The 24,184-nt window shown below is 36.7% G+C and overlaps 1 protein-coding gene across 1 annotated transcript in view; it reads right to left on the reverse strand.

Moving 5' to 3' along the window:
• Nucleotides 1-24,184, reverse strand: part of ASZ1 (ankyrin repeat, SAM and basic leucine zipper domain containing 1) — a 64,447-nt gene that overhangs the window by 34,436 nt on the left and 5,827 nt on the right. The window contains exon 4 of the mRNA XM_010389334.1: nucleotides 22,169-22,280. Within this exon, the coding sequence (XP_010387636.1) occupies nucleotides 22,169-22,280 (112 nt within the window). The remainder of the gene's footprint in view (nucleotides 1-22,168; nucleotides 22,281-24,184) is intronic.

Raw genomic sequence — 24,184 nt, forward strand, 5'->3', positions numbered from 1 at the left:
ATCTATCCAAGTTGCCAGAGATGTTCACTGTAGTACTTTTTTTTGTGAAACTAAAAAAAGGGAAACAATCCAAGTGTTCTTCAATGAAATACTGGATTAAGATATCACATTCATACAGTGGAATACTGTACAGCCATTATAAAGAGAGAAGTACCTCTACACATACTGGCAGGTATAGTGCTGATGAAACACTGTTTAGTTGCTCTTGCAATAATCTTTTAACTGGATTTCTTGATTCCAATTCATTCTCAATCTGCTGTCAGAATAACCTTTACAAAATATTAATATGTTCATTCTTAAATTATTCAATAGCTTTCATGATAAAATTCATATCTCTCAGTAGGATTACACAGGTTATTATCTAGCCTCTGCCAAAGTAGGTCAATTCTGACCCACTTTCTACTCTAATATCTCATGATCTGGTTACAATATTTCTAGATTCACTATTTACAACTGCCTAAATGAAACAGGCTCTTTCATCCTTCTCCACTTGCATGTGCACCTCCCTCTAAACTGAATATTCATTTTTATGATCTTCCGTTGGCTAACTCCTACTTATTCTTCAAAACAAGGTTTGAGGCTGGGCACAGTGACTCAAACTTGTAAGATCAGCATTTTGGGAGGTCAAGGCAGGAGGATCATTTGAGCCCAGGAGTTCGAGACTAGACTGGGCAACATAGTGAGACTCTGCCTTTACAAAAAATTTAAAAAATCAGCCAGACATGGTAGTATGCACATGTAGTCCAAGTTACTTAGAAGGCTGAGGCAGGAGGATGGCTTGAGCCCAGGAGGTCGAGGCTGCAGTGAGCCAGAATCACACCACTGCACTCCACCCTAGTCGACAGAGCAAGACTGTGTCTCAAAACTGAACGAAGCTGAAACTAAATGCTAAAAAAATACAAAACAAAACAAAAACCACCAAAACCAAACAACAAAAAACAACTAAGTTTGAGAAATGAACCTCTAGGACGGTTTCACTTGTCATCTGCATCTAAGTTTTCCCAGTTTTTGTTCCTAGAGACACTTTCTATTACCTCTAATCTTCCTATGTTGTAAATGCTTATAGCCTTGGAATCTCTTCAGTACTGTCAAATTCTTGAGGTAAGGACTGGGTCTTTCATCTTCTCACTCTTAGCGTTTAGCATGTATTAATTGTGGAACAGAAACTAATTTTAAAAACCAATGACATTAAGTGATTTTTTCTTCATCTACCATGCTTCCTCAAAGTTTTTTATAGTCAAGAGTTGGCTACATGTAAAGTGTCCAGAGCAGGCAAACCTATAGAGTTATAAGTAGATTAGTGGTTGCTAAGGGGTGGGGGTTGGGAGGTTTGGGTGGGAATCAATGACTGCCAATGCATATTAAGTTCCTTTTGGGAATGATAAAATTGTTCCAAAATTAGATTATGGTGATGGTTGCAGACTGCCATAAATATACTTAAGCCATTGAACTGTACACTTTAAGCTTTACGATACGTAATTGTATCTCAATAAAACTTAAAAAAAAAAAAAAGTTGGTTAAAAAGAATAAAGTTTATGTACATTATGTAACCATAATTAAACTTTATTTCTGGATGATATAGAACCTTTCGTTAGTCTCAATTTCTGGTTATTTCATTTCAATAAAATTTCCACTAGAGGGCATTCAAAGAAAAGCAGAAATCCCAAATTGTCATGGCTCCATCGATGTCAGTAGTGGAAAATTTGTGACAATCTTGCTTGTCCACCTTATAAATAGAGACTTGAGTGATGTTATTCTGGTGCAGAAAGCAAAACTCAATCTGACAGAAAAAATATATTTTCACAATGATGTATTTGTCACTCATCTGTACTAAGGGTAAAATGGTTGGTCTTCATATTTTTGCATACAGTTCAGTATTATATGATATTTTTTTTTTTTTTTTTTTTTTTTTTTTTTTTTTTTTTTTGAGATAGAGTCTCGCTCTGTCACCCGGACTGGAGTGCAGTGGCCAGATCACAGCTCACTGCAAGCTCTGCCTCCCGGGTTCACGCCATTCTCCTGCCTCAGCCTCCCGAGTAGCTGGGACTACAGGCGCCCGCCACCTCGCCCGGCTAGTTTTTGTATTTTTAGTAGAGACGGAGTTTCACCGTGTTAGCCAGGATGGTCTCGATCTCCTGACCTCGTGATCCGCCCGTCTCGGCCTCCCAAAGTGCTGGGATTACAGGCTTGAGCCACCGCGCCCGGCCTATATGATATTTTTAATCTGCTTAAAACACTCAGTTTATAGTTGAGAGATTAATGAAACAACTATGATAAAGGAAATTTTGACAATGATAAAATGCTAGGAATTAGATACCCATTTCCACCTATCAGAAAAGTTTTGTTAGATCAAACCTCCCACTGAAAAAGACTGTAAAAGCTGATAAAATACAAATATGCTTAAAGACACAGTAGAAAAAACCAAGGTTGCCAGAACAGGAGAAGCCAAGCTCCAGGACAGAAAAGCAGCATTTGTTGAATTAAGTCTTATATCCTCTTCCACTTTTTCCCTTTAGACATTTGCCAGTTCCTGGGTAGCATTAGCAGAAAGCAGTACCTTTAGACCTTCTTATGGTGATGGGGAACTCCAACACAAAAACTGGAGTTCAGGTCTACTAAAGCACTGAGAACTTCAAGAATCAAGAATCTAGAAAAAGGGGAGTAACAGAAAGGTGACCCTGCAGAGAAGTGATCTTCTGTTGGACTTCTGCCTTCAAAGTATTTTCAGGGGCTGAAGAAGACTACAACCACCAAGCTAAAACTGATGCTAAGAGGGCTTTCAGCATTCCCAAATAGCAGAGGAAATAAAAATTGGCATTCACGATCCTCAAAGGGAGAGTGGCTCAGATAAACACCCCAAGTTTGAATTGAGACTGTGGAAAATACAGGAAATAAATGGATCCTGAAATCCAGCCTAAAATCATCTTAATCCCTGATTTAATTGAAATCTGCCCTTATTCTAACCATCAGTCAGAAGAGTATTAAATATTTTCTGGAAGCAAACAGACCTGTACCAAATTTTTATATAATATCCAGCATTCAACCAAAAGTTACCAGGCATTCTAGGAGACAGAGCCAAGTGACTAAAATAAAACAAACAAACAAACAAAAATCCAGACCTATAGATGTTAATAAAAACATGCTCTAGAATAAGTGTGATTACTGTTGAAGAAAAATAGAAGGAAAAATTAATTAAAGACCTAAACTTTAGGGGAAAAAAAAGAAGCAATCGGAAATTGTAGAACTAAGAAACAAGATTAATGAAATTGAAAAGCTAATAGATGGGTTTAATAGTAGATTAGCTACAGAAGAGAATTAATGGCCTGGAAGACAGACCAAAAGAAAATACCCAGTGTGAATATGGAGAAGATAAAAGAAGAAAAGAATTCTTGTGGGACAAAAACAAAACCCCATTATACCTAGGGATATCATAGCAAAGCTGTTTTTTTTTTTTTTTTTTTTAAAAAAAGACCAACAGAAAATCTTAAAAACAACCAGAGGGTAAAATCTAGTACCTTCAAAGAATCAACAATAAGAGTAACAGCTGACTTTGGTTGTGCTGGACCCCTACTGGCTCCAATAGGGATGGCACTGTGTTTAAGGGGTTGAAGGAGAGACCCAGAATCAACAAATGAGACAGAGTTTACTGAGAACTTACAGGGCAGTCCATGAGTGACAGGCTGGACAGGAAAATTGCTACCATTTGTAGAAAGCATTTATGCATAATAAAACACAAAAAGTTATTTATGCATAAAAAGCATAAATAGCATTTTAACTTTATAATTTCCACCTAGCAACCTCCACTTAACCCCAAAGGGTCTCTAATCCCCTGTTCAGCCTGCATTCCAAGGAATGGGCTAGGGGTTCAGATGTCCTTCATAGATAAGGAGCGAATCTTCGCGTTGCCCACTCCCGGATTCCTTAGCTTGGAAGCTCGAACACGAACACACATTCTACTTAGACCATACGGCCATTCTTAGGGTATGCTGGAGTTACTGCTGTAAAGTGCATCTGCCATACACTCCATCTCAGCATATTCTTGAATGGCCCTCACATTTTTATCATGTTTTTTTGTGTGTGATTTTTGGGGGCCAGGTATGCGGAGGAGCAGTATGTGCAGCCAAATGCTGTGGCAGCAATACAAACTATAACAAAAGAGAATGCCAAACATAATAGAAATCATACTGTATTGAAGGTTTTTCTAAGCACTTGGGATTTGATTAAACCAGGCTCAGTGACCTCAATAAAAGACTGTCCTTCAGTTGTCAAACAGGTGACAGGGCTGAGCACCAAATGGAACTCTGCACTTAAGGAACTATTAGTTGATGTGCTCCCCTTGTTTGGAGACTAATGTTGCAGATATGTATGCTATTTGGCCATATCTGTCTCTGGGAATTCCCAGACTTTGGTTTCTGGAAGGTATCCTTTAACCAACCTGCTATGGGATACTGAGTGCATACCAGCATTGGGAGCCCCTTTGTCATGTTGTCCACTGCTGTAAGAGACGATATTTAGCATTGAGTTGTTGCTCCATGATGATATATTTAGCTTCAGCCCCCTTCCATAATTGGGACTAGAACCCTAACGGCACATCCCTCAGGGTAACTGGCTATGTCCAATTCACAAGGTTGTCCCTGTACTAGAGTTTCCAGGATTTATATTTGTTTCATTACGACTTTAGTTTGTTTAAAGGCCTCATCGTCTTCTGTGGACCAGTTCCAGTGAACCCCCATCTTGATTAAGTGGTATAGAGGCCTGAGGAGTTGGGCCAAGCGGGGAATAAAAGGACACTAATACCCTATAAGGCTTAAGAAGGTCTGCAACTGCTTTGGTGTGGTAGGACACGGGTAGTCCTATACCTGATCTATAATGGCAGAGAGAACGACTCGACTTTACTCTTACCCAACCAGATGACACTGAGTATTTGATTGATAAGCATGGACCCTTAACGTCTGTGCTGCCCATACTCTGTTTGCCAAGTGAGATGGCAAGGTGGGGACTAGCAACCTCCATACCACTGCAATTTGTAAGGTACAAACCACTGCAGTTTGTAAGGTAGAAAAAGACTTAGTTAGCATGATATCATCAATTTAATGGAAAACATGTACCCTCTCCAGGGTAGTCCATTGATTGATGTCTGTGGTCATTAGACCCTCACAGATAGTGGGGCTATGTAAATATCCTTGGGGCAAGATGGTAAAGGTCCATTGTTCTCCTTTCTAGCTGAATGTAAATTGGTCTTGACTTGGGGGAAATGGGGATGCTGAAGAAGGTTTGGCTAAATTAATAAGAAAACATTACATGCCAAGCACCTGTCCTATTTTCATCAGAAGGGAAGTGGTATTTTAATTTTTGGTAATGTATTGTTATTTTCCATGTCCCGTCAGGTTTTTGTACAGGCCACACAGGGTTGTTTTATGGGCTGTGCACTACTGGCCTTATAATGCCCACCTCGGCTAACTCCTTAATAGTTTCTGTGATTTTATTGTGCCCCCAACCCCCACTCACAAGTGGTACTGCTTCAGCGCTACTATTTGCTATGGGGCTGGCAACTGTATTGGTGTCCATTTTGTGTTACCGTGATTGTTTTGTCATTCTAACTCTCAGTTTGAATTTTTTGTCAGTTTGGAGGGTCAAGCCTGACAAGATTCCCATTCCCAAGATGTATTTTGGGATAGGAGCTATATATACTAAATAGGGTCTTCGTGACAGTCTCCCAACTTGTAATAGTAGTTCAACCTTTATACCTCATTCCCCATCCCCCTTTACTATCCATTGCTGCTATAGGCCCTTGGAACTGATAGGTGTTACCATTTATGAGTGTATTTGGCTCCAGTATCCACTATAGAAGGGGTCCTCAACCCCTGGGCAGCAGACTGGCACTGGTCTGTGGCCTGTTAGGAACTGAGCCGCAGAGCAGGAGGTGAGTGGCAGGCAAGTGAGCATTACCCCCTGAGCTCCACCTCCTGTCAGATCGGTGGTGGCATTAGATTCTCATAGGAGTAAGAGCCCTATTGTGAACTGCGCAAGCAAGAGATCCCTACGTTGCATGCTCCTGATGAGAATCTAACGCCTGATGATCTGAGGTGGAACAGTTTCATCCCAAAACATCCCCCCATCCCCAGGCTTAGGAAAAACTGTCTTCCACAAAACTGGTCCCTGGTGCCAAAAAGGTGAGGAACCACTGCACTAGAGCAAGCACAGTCTGTTTATTTTTAGGTGACTTATATATAGTTTTACACGAGGCCTCTGGTCCTTGGCCATCATTGCTTTTATTGGGATTCTGAGGCCTTGGCCTTTATCCTAGGCTAAAGGGGTTAGTGCCTGCCATCTCTGTATGGGAGGTGTGGTAGGCTGAGCCTGTGGCTCCTTAGCAAAGTGCTGTTCCAGCTTGAGTTTTTATTACAGTCTAACCAAAACAATATTAGACTTTTTATCTATTTTTTTTTCAGTAGGTATCCCTGCCATCAGCAGGTTGCCAACATCTATCGGCAAATCACTCTGACAAGCCCCTCGACTGTTTCCTTTTTTTTTTCATGGCTCCCTTGTCTTTCATCCAGCAGTGCATACCTCTTGCTTATGCAGTTTTTCTGTTTCCCTTAAGTCAGTGGCCACTTGGGCTGCCCGGGATACTGGCTGCCATATTAGGGTGCTTAAGATGGAAACTGGCATCCTATATCACTACTTAGGTGACAATTGCAGACTTATATCTTTTATTCGGGCAGTAACCAATTCATTGTTGGGATCGTGATGATTTTTAGCATAAATATTAATAGCATGTTTCATTCCCCACTCCCAGAGGACGTCCTGCAACCTTTTCATAGTCTGCCATTGCAAAGGAGATGTGGAGATGTCTCCCTCATTTGGCCAGGCCCCCTTGAAGCCCACAACCACTCAGCTAAGGAGGGGGATGGTCTGATCCTCATTACTGGTGCCATAGAAATGCTGCCTCAGGACCAGGTGCTTTGTGATGGATGCCATTTTATTCATCTCGAATCTAGAGAGTATAGTATTCTCTGCCCTCATGTCCCATGGACAGAGAAACCACCCTATGACTGACTCTCTCCTCTTCTGTTTGAACCTATTTCCTAGTTCCACAGTGGTATAATTCCACATTGTGGTGTGCTGCCCTCTTTCAGGCAGGGCAAGTCTTGAGGGGCTTCCTCTTGTGGGGTCCACTTTTACTTTGGTGGTGGCCAATGTACATGCAGAGAGGATGGGAACCTCTATGGACTCATCCTAGTCTTCTTCCTCCTTCCCACTAGAGCTCTCCATGAGGTCCCAGGACTTAGCTTAGTTACAGGATGATTTATTCATGACAGCCCTAATTTGTCGGCCTGGCAGTTGACAACTCTTCAAACGAATTATGTGGCAAGCCAGAGTGTCCATTCTGTCATTCTGTTGGCACAAGCAGGACAGTAAGGTCTCCAACATTTTAGTCTGAGCTAACTAAGCATTTCTTTCTAATCACAGCTTGCCTTATAACTGATGCACCCTTGCCTGTGCAGTGACCTCAGCCTCAGTGGCTCCTCAACACACAGGAGCTGCCAATGAACTATGGCTGTCATAGCTTGGGCATATGACTTTCACTTAGTTGGATCTACCCCCTGCACCAGCTCTTCCAGACCTTTTGGTGTTATGGGGCATCCCCATACTCATGCAGTGGGCCTCATCCATCAAGGATAGCAGTTATTGGGCCCCACATAGATGTGGATGGCCATCCCAGAGTTTCCCTTGTGGATTTCCTTTTCCCTGATCGCATCATCTTGGTGCTCACAGGATTCTTTCCAACTTTCTCGCTGGACTGCCAATTGTTGTGTGGGACTCCTACTGACTCCAATAGGGATAGTATGTTTGAGAGGCTGAAGAGGAAACCCCAAGCCAGTGAACAAGCCATAGGGTTTATTAAAGACATATATGAGGTGGTCCAGGAGCAATGGGCTGATTAGGAAAACTGCAACTATTTCTTAAAAGTGTACAAGTTACATAGCATTTTTACTTAGAAATCTCCACCTAGCAACCTCCATCTAACCCACAACAAAGGGTCTCAATCCCCTGTATGGCCTGTATTCCAAGGAATGGGCCAGGGGTTGAGATGCCCTTCTTAGATAAGAAGTGAATCGCTAGTTGGCTACCCCCAGATTCTTTAGATCAGAACTCCAAACACATACTCTCCTTAGACCATAGGGTCACTATCAGAGTATGCTTGAGTTAATGCTGTTGGGAATACAAGCTTTCAGTAAAAATAAGAGACAACAAAATGATAGCTTTAAAGTACCAAAAGAAAGTAATGCTAACTTAGAATTCTATAACCAGTGAAAATAACTTTCAAAAATAAAAAGCAAAATAAATAGATTCAAAATAAAAATGCTTTCAAACAAAAACACAGTCACTAGCAGATGTATTAAAAAAAGGGTTTCAGAAGAAAAATGCTCCCTGATTAAATCCCTGTTTAAAACATGAAAAGAGAGGATGGAATGAAGAGAGCCATAAAGGGTGAGTATGTGGGTAAATCCAAATGAATGTTGGTAATAATAACATAATTGATAGCAATACTAAAATGATAATAATAAATTGTGAGGTTTAAAGAGATAGATTTCTATAATCCCAGCACTTTGGGAGGCCAAGGCGGGCAGATCACCTACGGTCAGGAGTTCAAGACCAGCCTGACCAACATGGTGAAACCCAGTCTCTACTAAAAATACAAAATTAGCCAGGCTTGGTGGTGCATGCCTATAATCCCAGCTACTCGGGAGGTTGAGGTAGGACAATCTCTTGAACCCAGGAGGTGGAGGTTGTGGTAAGCCGAGATTGCACCATTGCACTCCAGCCTGGGCAACAAAGAGCGAAACTCCATCTCAAAAAAAAGAAAAAAAAAGATAGATTTAAAATATATGACAACAATAGCACAAATGCAGGGGTGGAATGGGCACAAATGAGGTTAAAATATTCTAAGATTCCTGCATTGTCCAGGAATTGTTAAAAGTACTAATTTAGAGTAGACTAATAAGTAAAGAATATATGTTATAATCTCTAGGGGAGCCACTCAAAGAATAACAAAAGAATGAGTAACTACAACAAGATAGAAAATGAAATAATAATAAATAATATTTGATTAATCAAAAAATAATCAGAACTGGAAAAAAAGAGCACTGACTAATGAAACACCTATCAGTGTGCACATTAAAGGCAGGTAGACTAAACACTTCAGTGAAAATAAAACTACTGTCAATCAATCTGGCTTAAAAAAGGAGAACTATATATTACTTAAATAAAAGCACATAGAAAGGCTGAAAGCAAAAAGATGGAAAAACACCATATACATGCTCAAGAAAGCTGATATACCTATACCAATATTAGATGAAGTATATTATAATGAAGTAAGAATTACTATATACATAGGGGTACACTTTATAAAAGTAAAAGGTCAATGCATCAGGGATATGGTAGGCTTAAAAGATGTAAGCAAAAGTTGACCAAAATGCAGATCTCAGTAACTGATAGAACACGGAAGTAAAAAAAAAAATCAGGACAGTAGTCACTGCTTTATCCATGGGGGATACGCTCCAAGACCCCCAGTGGATGCCTGAGGCCACAGATAGTAGTGAACCCTTTAAATACTATGTTTTTTTCATATACATATGTGCGTATGAAAAAATTTAATTTGCAAATCAGGAGCAGTAAGAGATAACAGGAACAAAACAATTGCAATAATACATTCAATAAAAGTTATGTAAATGTGATCTTTCTCTCAAAATATCTTATTGCACTATATTCATCCTTTTTCTTCTTGTGATGATATGTAATGATAAAATGCATATGTGACGAGATGAAGCAGGGTGAATGACAGGCATTGTGATGTAGTGTTAAGCTACTTTGACCTTCTTACAATACATTAGAAGGAGGATCATCTGCTTCTGGTGATCCTGCATTATCAAGCCATGACAATGTCTATGGCTGGATGTCAGGAGAAGATAATGTAGATGACTAACAGCCAGGTAGTGTGTAGAGTCTTCGTCCAGATACGCTGGACAAAGAGATAATTTACCTCCCAGGTGGGAAGGAGAGGGATGGTGTGAGATTTCACCATGCTACTCTGCCAGTACTTTCTCATATTCACCAACTCAAAAGCTCTCTACAAATCCTACAGTTTAGGGTTTTTTATGAAGGGATCATTAAATCATTGGCCATTGGTAATTAGCTCAATCTCCAGCCTCTCTCATCTCTCTGTGGAGGTCAGTGGGTAGTGTTAAAAATTTCTACCTTTTAATCATGTCTTGGTCTTTCTGCCTCCCTCCCCGACAACCAGTCATCTCATTAGTATGAGATGTCTAAAGACTCTTATCGCTCGGGAGATTCCAAGGGTTTCAGAAGTTCTAGTGTCAGGAGCCAGTGATTAAGACCAAATATTTTAACCAAACATGCTCTACATCATTCAAAAGATCACCCCATCATTCAAGAAATTACAAGGCATGAAGGAGCTTGTCCCAGGAACCAGGGGACAAAGACCAAATATATATTTATTATATCACAGTAGACCATTACACTTAACCATTGCCAAATCACATTATTTTATAGTGCAAAAATTGACCATAGGCTGGGCTATAAAGAACATCTCAACAAATTTCAAAGATCTGAAATATATAGAATATGTTCCTTCACCATAGTAGAATTCAGCTAGATATTAATAATGAAAAGCAAACTAGGAGAATGAGCAAACTGTAATATAGCCAAACATTAGAACATTTCTCAGCAGTAAAAAGAAATGAACTACTGATGCACAAAACATAGGTTCTCAAAAACATGCTGAGCAAAAGAATTTAGACGTTAAGAAGTACAATACTGCATAATGTAGTAAACAGCACTAATGCAGGGTAAGAAAAAATAATGAGTGGCTGCCTTCTGGGTTCAGGGGATTATCTTGGAAGGGGCCTAAGGGAGCTTCCTAGGGTAAGGAAGAATGTTCTATATTTTGAAACAGATATGGGTTACATGGGTGTATGTATTTGTCACAATAAAAACTCTACACTGAAGATCTATGGATTTCATTTTGTAAATGAGATCTCAATAAGAAAGTGGAATAAAAAGTATGTCAAGTGGCATTATATAATGTTTATGGATGATTACATACACACGCACAGATGGATGATCACTTCTGTAATTTAACTTGGGCAGAAAAAGTACACACAAATTACAAGACTGTGGTTGCTTCTATCAGAAAGAAAGAAGGAAAGGGAATAAATATGATTGGGGAGGATACAAAGGGTCCTTTAACCACATTGTATTGTTTTACTTAAAACATATTTAAAGAAAAATTAGAATAATTAGGCAAAACATAGCTTTTCAAAGACTGTATGAATTACAGTTTTGATATGCTAACAGCTCTAGTAAGAACCAGTAAAACAAGGACATAATTTATTTAAAAAAAAATTCAGAATTCTAATAGTTAAAAGTTAAACATATTAGCAAAAAAGAAATCTGCTTTAAGTCAGTGTTCCTTTACAGTTTGTCACTGAAAATATAAATAAGGTGTCAGAAAAGTCCCTTGCTTTATCTTAAAATAAAATATTTTAGCCAGCCAAAAGGGGATAAAGAAATTTGAATTCAACTATATGTTCAGGAAGAATACATTCAAATGTGGAATATTAATTATAAGATAATCCAAGATTTAATGACACTGTTATCTGTTTAATAAAAATGAATAACATACAAATTAAGGGGGACCTTGTCAGTTATTTGAAAAACTACCAGGATGCATAAAATTTAGTAAAATTTGAAAACAAATATGTATACGAGCTAAAACACTCAAATAAAAACATATTTTTATTATGTGAAAGAAAAAACTTCATTACTTCCTCTCCATAAAAGATTAAAAAGAAGAGTTAAACAAATCCAAGTGAGGCTTCCAAGAAAGAAAAATATTGTTCTCTCTCACCTAGAAAATGTATGTTTAACTAGCTTAGAATTAAGGAATGGATGAGGACCATATTTATGACTTTGTTTGTTAATCATCCTACTGCTTGTTTTAGGAACACGCAAAATTCTCATTAATTCTTTTGGGATTACACATTTATTATAAATACTTCTATAATTTTGTGTAACATATCCCTTATAAATAAACTTTTTACATAGATAATTTATTTTTACTATTTCCTTGAAAACATACTACCCCTAATTATTAATAGGTACTCCTTGTATCTGCTTAGTAGTACAGTCATAACTAAAGCGTGATTCTTTAACGGCATCAGCCATTTTTTTAGAAACTTGTCATATTCATATGCAACACTTTTTACAAAACAATTTTACATGATATTGCATCTGACTGTCACCAGAATCCAGCAAAATCAGTGAAACAAATTTTCTTATCTTATTCCATAAATGAAAAATAAAAGTTCAGTTTCAGAAGTTAGCAAGGTCATGAAGCTTATAGTAACAGGACTTGGGACATAAATTCTGAGTCCAAGATCATTCAGAAATAAGTAATTTTCAATTTTTCTTAATACAGTCACTCAAAATACATTTTTGCTTAATTTTAACAATGAAAATTATGACTATTTTGCCATTATAATACAATTTTACAATAAAATGGCGGATGAAACAATGTAAAAAATTACAAAGAAAGGATAACAGGGTTTTTATTCAAGCATAGCAGGGTTGTTTTTGCAGAGATTCTCATTGAGAATTTCTGGTTATCATTATACTGTTGAAAACCAATACACTAGAGTTAGACAACTTACAAACAATAAATTATAAACTCATACACTAGTTCCCTGATATCAGCTATTAGTACTTCAGGACAGGGTATGGAAAGTTGTTTTCCTGAAAGATGTAAGAGGAAAAAAAAAAAATCACATTTTTAAATGAAAGCAATTAAGCTGTCCTTTCAAATTTAGAATTTAAAGTATAGCAAAAGACAAAAAAGCTAAATTCTCAAACAAATTTTATAAGGAGGTAGTGGTATAATTTTAAACTAATCAGTGTGTATAACATTATTACAATCAATAAGACTTATCAAGAGGTAGTCTATTTGATGGAGAATTGAGTTCAATTTAGAAATAGTAATTTCCTACCATGTACCAGACACTAATAAGATAAAAGTCAAGTCAGAATCTGAGAGGTGTTTGTGTGTGATCTTGGTTTTTACGTATGTGTTTTGAAAAATTAGTGCCAAGAGCTTTTCATCACCTAGCTTTCTTCACCTCTATCCTATTTTGTGCTTTCAAAAGGGCCAGTTAGATTTCTAGGTATCTGAATAGCAATATTAACACATGCCTTAAATATGTAAGGTAACCCTAAGATATCTATCACTGTCTGCATACAGGTAAAACTGCTAACAAAGGTAAAATCAGCTCCTATATGTAGATAAGAGATAAATTTTAAAATAATGGGGGCAATTTATTAAAAAATATATAAAAGGCTAAAAACATAAGGAATGATGTTCAAACTAAAAATCAGAAAAATAACAAAACTATATAACATGTTCACTTTTATCCATGATATTGTTCAAACCACAAAGCCTAATAATATGTTAGCAAAAATGCCAAAAACAAAATGGATACTTTCACATGGTTTACCAATGTAAAGTGGAAAAAACTTTTTGGAGGACAGTTTGGATATAACTTGAAAGATTTTAAATGTGCAAACCTTTTGAGCAATTCTACTTCTGGAAGTCTTCTACAGAATTAACACGCACCAAGGATATTATCATCATTGTTAGGGCAAACAAACATCTGACGCTTACTCTGTGGCTAGGCACTGTTCTAAACACAAAGCAACTTAATGATGTGAGTGGTATTTTTATCCCCTAATATAAGAATGAAACTGAAAAGATGAATAACTTGCCCAATTACAGAGCTAGTAAATGACAAAGTTGGGATTCAAACCTTGGCAGTCTGGCTCATAAGACAGTACTCTTAACTACCCAAAACAACATAACAATAAAAATTACAAACAACTTAAATGCTGTCAACATAATGGTTTAATAAATTACAGTGCATTAATAATAAGGAATATTAAGCAGCTAAAAAACGGAGGTAAACTTATGTACCGACAAGGAAAGATCCCAAACAAGTGAAAAGCAGTGTCTGTGTGTGTGTGTGTGTGTTCATTTGTATGAAAATGTGTATTTTTAAAAAGGATTAGGGACATTTATCAAAGTACTTAAAATAGCTATCCTGGGGCAGAGAATTTAAGGAATTTCTTTAGTCAACAAAGACTCATGATTTACCAAATGAACTTCTAGATTATTTTAATATCTTATGACAAAAATGTCTTGATTATTTATAGTTTTTAAAAGGCTAAAAAGAAAAACTACAACATAAATGACAATTTCTAGTAATGTTTTCTAAATAAGATATTTCTAAAAATTCTTTATGAAATATTAGTTTTGTAATTCTAGTCTACGCTTTTAGAGCAAAGATATGTCACACGTTTACTTACAACTAGAAAACAAGTCACTATTGTAAGCCAAAATTACATTTTTATCTACGAAACTGCTCCTGTGACATTTACAACTAAATTTATGTTCTGAGAAAGTAGGCAACATTATCTTCTGTTTATTAAAACATGTAATAACATTCAACAAGTTAACAATTACACAATGAGGATTACGTCAAAACCTAGGGCATTAATTAATGTGTTCTGCCTTATCAATGGTAATAAAGCATCTATTGAAATTAAAATGCCACATCACTTTACAAAACCCTTATCTTATGACTGAGCAATCTTAATGTAACAAATATATATGCTAGAGAAATTGCCTTCTAAATGTAAAAAAATCTTTTTTTTTTTTTAATACAAGAAAAGGTTTCAGCAAACTAGGGGGAAAACCCACAATTTCTAATAACAAAAATGTTAATTGCATATATTTTTTAAAGGCTTATTCTAACAATAAAAATGTCAACTCCAAATTTAAGGTTAAATTGAAGATTTACTATGCCAAGTTCCAATTAATTTGACTGAAGGCCACCTTGTTTTCAGACCTACAGGTGATTAAGCTAAGTTAAAATGGTAACATTTTTCTGTTCCCATACTTTTGCAGTTTTAGAGTGTTTAAGTGAAAATATTCAACTATAAATTAGGGAACAAGACAGAGAAAAAAAAAGAAAACCAAACACAAAGATACAGGAAGTTTAACACAAACATGTTTTGCAACAATATAAGAAGTCATGCTGTTTAAACTGTTGTGAAAACATCCTAAATATAGACAAGATGAGGAATATAAATACATTCTACTGGTGGTTCCTGTTCAGATTAAACTGTTATAAATACCCTTATCAAACCTCTGTTACATTCAAAGGCACTTAAATGCTTGAGCACCAATTTTCTGTTCTGTGAAAAATAACATACCATTTATCAGTGAGTTGTAAAGATTAGACAATGCAATGTATTAACACAGACAAGCAATTAACACAGTGCCTATTACACAGCAAATATTCAATGAATGTTTCATTTAAAAATTATAAAGTCCCCAAACAAATTCTAAAGCCAAAATAAACCAGTATTACATCTCCATATTTGCCACATACTGTACACTGTGTTAAATACTGTCAGTATCAAGATCCAAGAGAAGCATGAGATATAATTTGTGTCCTAGAGGCTTAATTTTAAAAATGGCTTTCAAGTTGTCAGTTTTTACCATAAGTTCCATAGATGGAAAACGGAAAAATAAAAGAAAATAAAGAAAAAATAATAAAAAAACAAAGTGGATCTACATATCATATGGAAAGTTGTCCATGAATTAAATCAATGCTCTTTCCAAAGCTATTTTAAATAACATTTTAAAAAAGAAGTTTGCATGACAAGGAAAGAATTACAGAGCTGACACAAAAATAGTTATAAATAAACCATTTAAAAATATAGAAGATGCTGATTTCTATTTCTAGTAATTGTAAGTTAGATAATTTGGACCAAAATTGTGAGAGAATCTAGAAGTTTTTAAAAATTTCTTAAAAACTGAGGAACTAAATCCATTATTTCAACAACACATTAGAAGGTGAAGTGAGATTTAGTGACATAGAGGGAGGATCAGAAGCTATAATCCAGAATATGGCATGCGACTGAAAAATGGAAAATGAAAGAAAGATATTGAGGATACAGTGAGAAGATATAATGGATATACAACCAGAGGCTCAGAAGGAGGATGTAATATTTGAAGAAACGATAGATATGAGATTTTGTAGAACTGAGGTGGCAACCCAAAATTTAGAAGATGCTTGTCATGGTATCATGATGGAGATACCTAAATTAATAATACCACATTAAAGTGATGCTTTTTCAAGAAGCTACTTTCAAGATGAAACAGAAGAAATGTTGGAAGAAGCTCCAAAATTTTTGCACAAAACAATGACACACAGGAATCCAAATGATATTAGCAAATTTAAATGTTTACTTAAAACAAAATTTGGGTGCAATATAAACTTTAAAGCAGATGAGAATTACTCCTTTAACGTGCCTATTTAGTAAGTTTGGAAATGTTTACCATCAAATGATAACAATTTAATTATTTATTTTTATTATACTTTAAGTTCTGGGGTACATGTGTAGAACGTGCAGGTTTGCTCCATTAGTATACACGTGTCATGGTGGTTTGTGCACCCATAAACCCATCATCTACATTAGGTATTTCTCCTAATGCTATCCCTCTCCCAGCCCCCCAATCCCGATAGGCCTTGGTGTGTGATGTTCCCCTCCCTGTGTCCATGGGTTCCCACTGTTCAACTCCCACTCACGAGTGAGAATATGTGGTGTTTGGTTTTCTATTCTTGTGTCAGTTTGCTGAGAATGATGGTTTCCAGTTTCATTCATGTCCCTGCAAGGACATGAACTCCTCCTTTTTTATGGCTGCATAGTATTCCACGGTGTGTATGTGCCACATTTTCTTTATCTAGTCTGCCATTGATGGGCATTTGGGTTGGTTCCAAGTCTTTGTTATTGTCAACAGTGCCGCAATAAACATACGTGTGCAAGTGTCTTTATAGTAGAATAATTTATAATCCTTTGAGTATATACCTAGTAATGGGAATCCTGGGTCAAACGGCAGTTTCTTGTTCTAGATCCTTGAGGAATCACCACACTGTCTTCCACAGTGGTTGAAGTAATTTACACTCCCACCAACAGTGTAAAAGTGTTCCTATTTCTCCACATCCTTTCCAGCATCTGTGGTTTCCTGACTTTTTAATGATCGCCATTCTAACTGGCATGAGATGGTATCTCCTTATCTGTGGTTTTGCTGTCTGCAGTAACCTGAGGTCCAAAAATATTAAATAAAAAATTCATAACTTTTGAATTGCACGCTGTCCTAAATAGTGTGATGAGATTTTGTACTGTCCCACTTGAGATATGAATCATCTTTTGTCCAGCATGATATACTACACATCCAAAGATCAGATTGACAGATCTATCTTTTCAGATCATTTCAGGTCACCAAGAAAGGTGAGTACAGTACAGTAAGATATTTTGAGAGAAACCATATTCACATAATTTTTATTACAGTATATTATTATCATTGTTCTATTTTATTAGTTATTGTTAGTCTCTTACTATGCCTAATTTATAAATTATCACATATATGTATGCCTAGGGAAAAAAAAAGTATTTATAGGGTTTGGTACTATCCATGTTTTCAGGCATCCACTAGGGGTCTTGGAATGTAGCCCCTGCACATAAAGGGGATCTTTGAAAGAAAACTGAAAAAAATGAAATTAAAAAAAACAACAAAAAAAGGTACTTAGTGATATTAATGTTTAGTACACATACACAAATGGCTTGCTGAAGCAAAACAAATGGAGACAACCGCAACATACTCCAAACATGATTCCCAATAAGCAATTCAGTGGGTAAAATAAAGGAGTGGGCCAGGTGCAGTGACTCATGCCTGTAACCCCAATACTTTGGGAGGCCAAGGCAGGTGGATCACTTAAGGTTAGAAGTTTGAGACTAGCCTGGCTAACATGGTGAAACCCCATCTCTACTAAAAATACCAAAATTAGCCAGGAGTTGTGGCACACCTGTAGGCCTAGCTACTTGGGAGGCTGAGGCAAGAATCACTTGAACCTAGCAGCTGAAGGTTGCAGTGAGTGGAGATCCACCATTGCACTCCAGCCTGAGTGACAGAGAGAGACTCCATCTCAAAATAAATAAATAAATAAATAAATAAATAAATAAATAAATAAATAAAATAAAATAAAATAAAGGAGTGGATAGTCAGTACTTGCTACTTGAAGCACTGATGCAAGGCACTTGTCTCTGTTTAGCGTCTTAGAAAAACGTACTATATTGTCAGCACTCATGTTGTCTTAGCACAGAGCCTAAATATTTTAACATTCTGCCTACTGAAGTCTAGTTAACAACTCTGTGGCTTTTTTGTCTTTACTTTTAATTTCTAAGCCAATCGATTTTTCTGCCTTACTGGAACACTCGTTTTTCTCAGGCCATAAAGAAAATAGCAAACTACTAATACACAGAGCATGGATAAGTCTTAAAATTTATTACACCCAGTTAAATAAATCACAAAAATACTGTATAATTCTAGAAGAGAAAAAATTTACAGTGGTAGAAACAAGATCTGGATCACATGGTTGCTTCTGGTGGAGAGGGAACCTGACTGGCAAGAGACACAATGGAACTTTCTGGAGTGATAAAAATATCCCATCTTGTGGTGAAGTTACACAAATGCATGCATTTTTCAAAACTGATCCAACTATACACTGAAAATGTGGGTATTTTAATTATGTGTATGTAAATTATGCACAAGTTAAAAAATTTAAACTATTACAGAATTCCCTCAGTACCATTCAGCGAGATTTCTAATTAGTTAAGTAGAGGAAATTCAACAGTTTCTTCTTAATCTTTATTCTTCTATCTACCCACTTGTAGTGCAGTGCAAACAGAACCAAGTAATTCAAATGACTTTCATTTTAAGATCTACAAACCTCTAGAAATTATCTTCCTGCCCCAATACAAATCAGTAACTCATTTTTCCCCATTTTATCTCAATGTAAGATCCTGTCTTTTGAGGTATTTCCATAGAATGGAGAAGAGTTCATGCTACTTTACATATGGAAACTGAGACTTCAATCTCAAGCTTAGAGGCTGATCTCCAAGACTCTGCTATTACTTTCACTTCATGAGACAAGACTACTGATCCCGTATTAGTTTAAAAAAAAAAGTTAGAAGCCATCTTTCTTTGCAGCTATCAAATATGTTTTAGCTTTCGCAAAATCTAGCCATTTATGTTTTAGCTTTCGCAAAATCTAGCCATTTATGTTTTATGGCTGACTCTTTCCTTGTGCTCTTTTTCTTGAGAGGTAATTTTTCTTAGCAAAGGCATTGCTCAACAAAAGAGGCTACATCAACAGCTTGAAAGTATATTCATCTAAAGATCTGTTTTTCTCCTTGACGTCTGAAGAGTGGTTCCCAGATGTATTGCTGGTATGTTTTGGCACTTTTTACAAGAATCTAAAGCTCCCAATCTTCTAATAGGTTTTGACTTTTGTCACTGCTAATGAGTTAGCTATAAAATTCTCTCCAAATTTCATTGTACTCCTCTTGTGTCCTGATAAGTTTTGTCTTTTACACTGACAGTAAGCTACCCCTCCATGTCCCCTAATGCTATCCTTCTTATAAAATTTGCAGCCTAAAAAGCACTATTTGCCATAACTTACCCTCTTGTCAGCTCTATCAAGAAAACACAATTCAATTTTATTGCTTTATGTTTTGAGCATTAAAAAATAAGCAGCTGAATAGTTTTTCAGGTTATTTCTCACATTAATTAATTAAATGCAGATTGCTTTATTTTCTTCAATCATTCTATAAATTCTCCGATTATTTTAGAGAGTTGACCACATACCAATCTTAATCTTGTACTCTTTCAAATTCATCTGCTTATTTAGGATTTTCAGTTTTGAAATTGCCTTATAGTGTGATTGCCTTATAGTTTTTAGCATAAGATGCTAACCTTGTGTCATTTTAATTCAAATGGAATCTGTTTTTCCCAATACATCTTATGTACCTAAAGGATATCTTCTAGTTCTTGAGAAGACAGAATAGTCTAGAACCTATGACACTGGCTTGACTGAATTCTGTATGTTTACAACATTTTAGGTGATTAGGAGGGTAAAGACTTCACTACCTACAAAATCTCATAGAGGCAGTCGGAAAAAAATAAAGTGAAGAGCACCAAGCACAAGTTTTATCTTATGTCACTTCTAAAGGTATACATCAAAATTACAACACTCATGGAAGTTTACTTTAGCGAGGAGTACTAAAGCACATGTCCTAATTCCAAGATAAAACCAGATCCAAAAGTTACATTTTATTAAGGATTGTACCATATATGACAGGATAAAAGTTTTGGTTAAAAGTCTGAGGCGGGGTGCAGTGGCCATGCCTATAATCCCAGCTCTTTGGGAGGCCGAGGTGGGCGGATCACGAGGTCAGGAGTTTGAGATCAGTCTGGCCAACACGGTGAAACCCTGTCTTTACTAGAAATACAAAAATTAGCCGGGCATGGTGGCATGCGTCTGTAATCCTAGCTACTCAGGAGGCGAAGGCAGGAGAATCATCTGAACCCAGGAAGCAGAGGTTGCAGTGAGCCAAGATCACGCCACTCCACTCCAGCCTGGGCGACAGAGCGAGACTCTGTCTCAAAACAAAAAACAAACCAAAAAAAAAAAAAAAATTTGCAGGTAGGCCAGTCATGGTGGTTTATACTTTTAATCCCAGTACTTTGGGAGGCTGAGGCAGGCAGATTGCTTGAGCCCTGGAGTTTAAGACCAGCCTGGGCAACATAGTGAAACCCCATCTCTACAAAAAATACAAAAATTAGCCAAGTGTGGTAGTGTGTGCCTGTAGTCCCAGCTACTCTGGAGGCTGAGGTGGGAGGATCACCTGAGACTGGGAGGCAGAGGTTACAGTGAGCCACAATGGTGCCACTGCACTCCAGCCTGGGTGACAGAGCGAGACCCTGTCTTAAAAAAAAAATAAAGGTTTGCAGGTAGTTTCTCTGTCAGTTCTTTTTTATCTTTGTTTAAATATTAATTATCCACTCAATAAACCTTGGCCCTTTTCACACTAGATCACGGTTTCTTAACCGTGGCACTACTGACATTTTGGGATTTGTAATTCTTTGTTTTGAGGGGTTGTCCTATGCATTTTGGGATGTTCAGCAGCAACCCTGGCTTCTATCCACTAGGTACCAGTAGTATCTCTCAGGTATAACAATCAAAAATGTCTCTAGACATTGCCTAATGTCCCCTGAAAGGTCAAATAGACCTTGCTTGAGAACCACTACAACTAGACCAAAATATATTTTTAAAAATCTCAACAGAGATTTAGGAATTATCTAAAGCTGTAAAGTACCTTCCAAGGTTGCTGTCCAGGTATCATATAAACTAAACTAATTTAGAACAAAACTTCTAGAGTAAAGCATAATTATTTCTATATATCAGGTACTAGATAATTATCTGAACTAAAGAATTATGAATAATAATTCTATTTGTGCTAGACATTTTTGTTAGATGGGTACTTCCTACTCATTTTAAAGATTAAATGAAACACAAAGAGAGATTTAATAGGAAGATGAAATACAAGATGCAGTCAGAAAGGAAGCCAATGTGATAGAAATTTTAAGCATTCTGATTCATTTTTATTACTGACATTTCAAAAGATGCAAGATAACATTTACTGCTTGACTTCTATGTATCTAGGTGCTATTACATACATGTTATTACCTAGTTAATTCATGAAGTCTTAAGAAAATGTAAACACTTAAGAAAATAGAAAATGGATATATTTTCTTAGTATTTTTGTAAAATTGTTTAGTTGTTAAATGTTATACAGAGAGAACATTAAGAGGCTTTACTCTTATAAGTCAATCGCCATATTCTTTTGAGGACTATGATTCACAAGAAATTATACTATAGTTTATTGTCCTCCTTTTCCTCTCATTCTAAATTATGACATTCCTCTCAAAATGTAAAGTTGAAAGTCTACCTTCATGATATCCGCTTCCTCTGATAATCTTATAGAATTGGAACCATGACCTTATGAACTATTTTCATTCATCAACTCTTTGGCCAAGTAAACACTGTTCATGATTTTTAAAAGGCTGATACCAAAGAAAAATTATGATTCGACTTGAACTTTGAACAGATATAAAGGCTCTTACCTACAAGCAACATTTGGATCAGCATTTCTTGAAAGTAGTAGCTCTACACACTTCAAGATCTGTTCCTCTGAGCCATGAGCAGAACATGCAGTTATCAAAATAGTTTGCTTATCTATAGTGAATAGAAAAGTGAGGGAAAACCCCCATATATCAAGAGCATCTATTTGATGTCTTTACCACTCAAAACATTCTATTATTGCACTCTAAAACTCTATAACCTCCTCCTGAATCTCTCACTCTTAGCAGATAACTTTGTCTTCCTTCATCAAAAGATGAGATAAGACATGAATCCCTTCAGTCTCCAAAGTTTATCTATAAGTCATTTAACTTCCTTCCCCTCTTATTCCCATTACTTCAAGAGAACAGAAAGTGGTTAAGGACATGGACATAGCCACACTGTCTGGATTTGAACAGTTTTGTTAAAATTTGCCTTGCTAAGCTCATGTTTGGGAAACAATGATCTATATTCCCTGATTTCACTTCTTACCCATTTGAAAGCTCCTGAAATCTGGCTTATAAACTACCCTACTGAAATTGCTGTAACTGCCACATCCATTGGTTTGGTTTCTTTTCAGTACTTTTGTACTTGATCTTTCTGAACTCACTGTTTTCTAAAACTCTTCTTCCCTTGGCTCTCATGGTGTCAGCAAAGATTAGAGTAAATTAAACACAAAAAACACCTATTTTGAATTAAGACTTCAAAACAGGTCACCACAGCTATGATTCACATTAGTGGCTCAATATTGACAGAGCATATTCTAGTCCCAGTCCTGCCACTGAGAAACTGTAACTCCTGTGATGTCTTAACATCTCATCAGATCTAATATACAGATAAGAACCTAATATCTGCCCTTTGTATGTGATAGGGTTATTGTGGGACACATAAAGGAACTTATGTGTACATTCTGTGAAAAATATATTTTATAACTCTAAGTATCCCTCTGATTACAAGGAGGGAGAAGTATAAAAATAATAATTACTAATTTTTTGAGCAGAATATTTTATACACTTTTGAAAACCTCATTCCTAGGCATAGCTTTCATTGAGTAATTTTTCTTTTTTTGAGACAGTGTCTCACTGTGTTGTCCAGGCTGGAGTGCAGCAGCATGATCATAACTTACTGCAACCTCAAACTCCTGGGTTCAAGCAGTCCTTTTGCCTCAGCTTTCTGAGTAGGTGAGGTTGTAAGTGTGTGCCACCACCTCCGGCTAATATGTTTTCATTTTTAGCAGAGACAAAGTCTCACTATGTTGTCCAGGCAGATCCTGAACTCCTGGGTTCAAGTGATCCTCCTGCCAAGGACTCCCAAAGTGCTAGTGCTAGGATTATAAGCATGAGCCACTATGCCTGGCCAAGTGATATTTTTTTTTTTTTTTTTTTTTGAGACGGAGTCTTGCTCTGTCGCCCGGGCTGGAGTGCAGTGGCCGGATCTCAGCTCACTGCAAGCTCCGCCTCCTGGGTTTACGCCATTCTCCTGCCTCAGCCTCCGGAGTAGCTGGGACTACAGGCACCTGCCACCTCGCCCGGCTAGTTTTTTTTTTGTATTTTTACTAGAGACGGGGTTTCACCGTGTTAGCCAGGATGGTCTCGATCTCCTGACCTCGTGATCCGCCCGTCTCGGCCTCCCAAAGTGCTGGGATTACAGGCTTGAGCCACCGCGCCCGGCCGATATTTTTAAATGATACCATAAAAAGAAAAACCTAACAGAAAAAATTAAACATGAAACTGTTGTTAAGACAGAAATTTATGTAAACTATATAAATGAGAAAAAAGAATAAAATTGTAGGTATAAAATTAATGTAAAAATCAATTCTAAAATGAAACCTATACCTGAAATTATGAAGCAAATTTAGTTGTCTACTGAAAATATGTTAAAAATAAGTAATCAGGAATTCAATGTAATAATTAAACTGGATTTGCTCATATACTGTTGTTCTTCTAACACTCAAAGTACTACTGAATGGAAATTATTTAGTAACAAGGACAAAGATGGATTTCATGAACTATCTTTGAAAC

This window comes from Rhinopithecus roxellana, chromosome 6 (assembly GCF_007565055.1).
Source record: "Rhinopithecus roxellana isolate Shanxi Qingling chromosome 6, ASM756505v1, whole genome shotgun sequence".
Classification (NCBI taxonomy): domain Eukaryota; kingdom Metazoa; phylum Chordata; class Mammalia; order Primates; family Cercopithecidae; genus Rhinopithecus; species Rhinopithecus roxellana.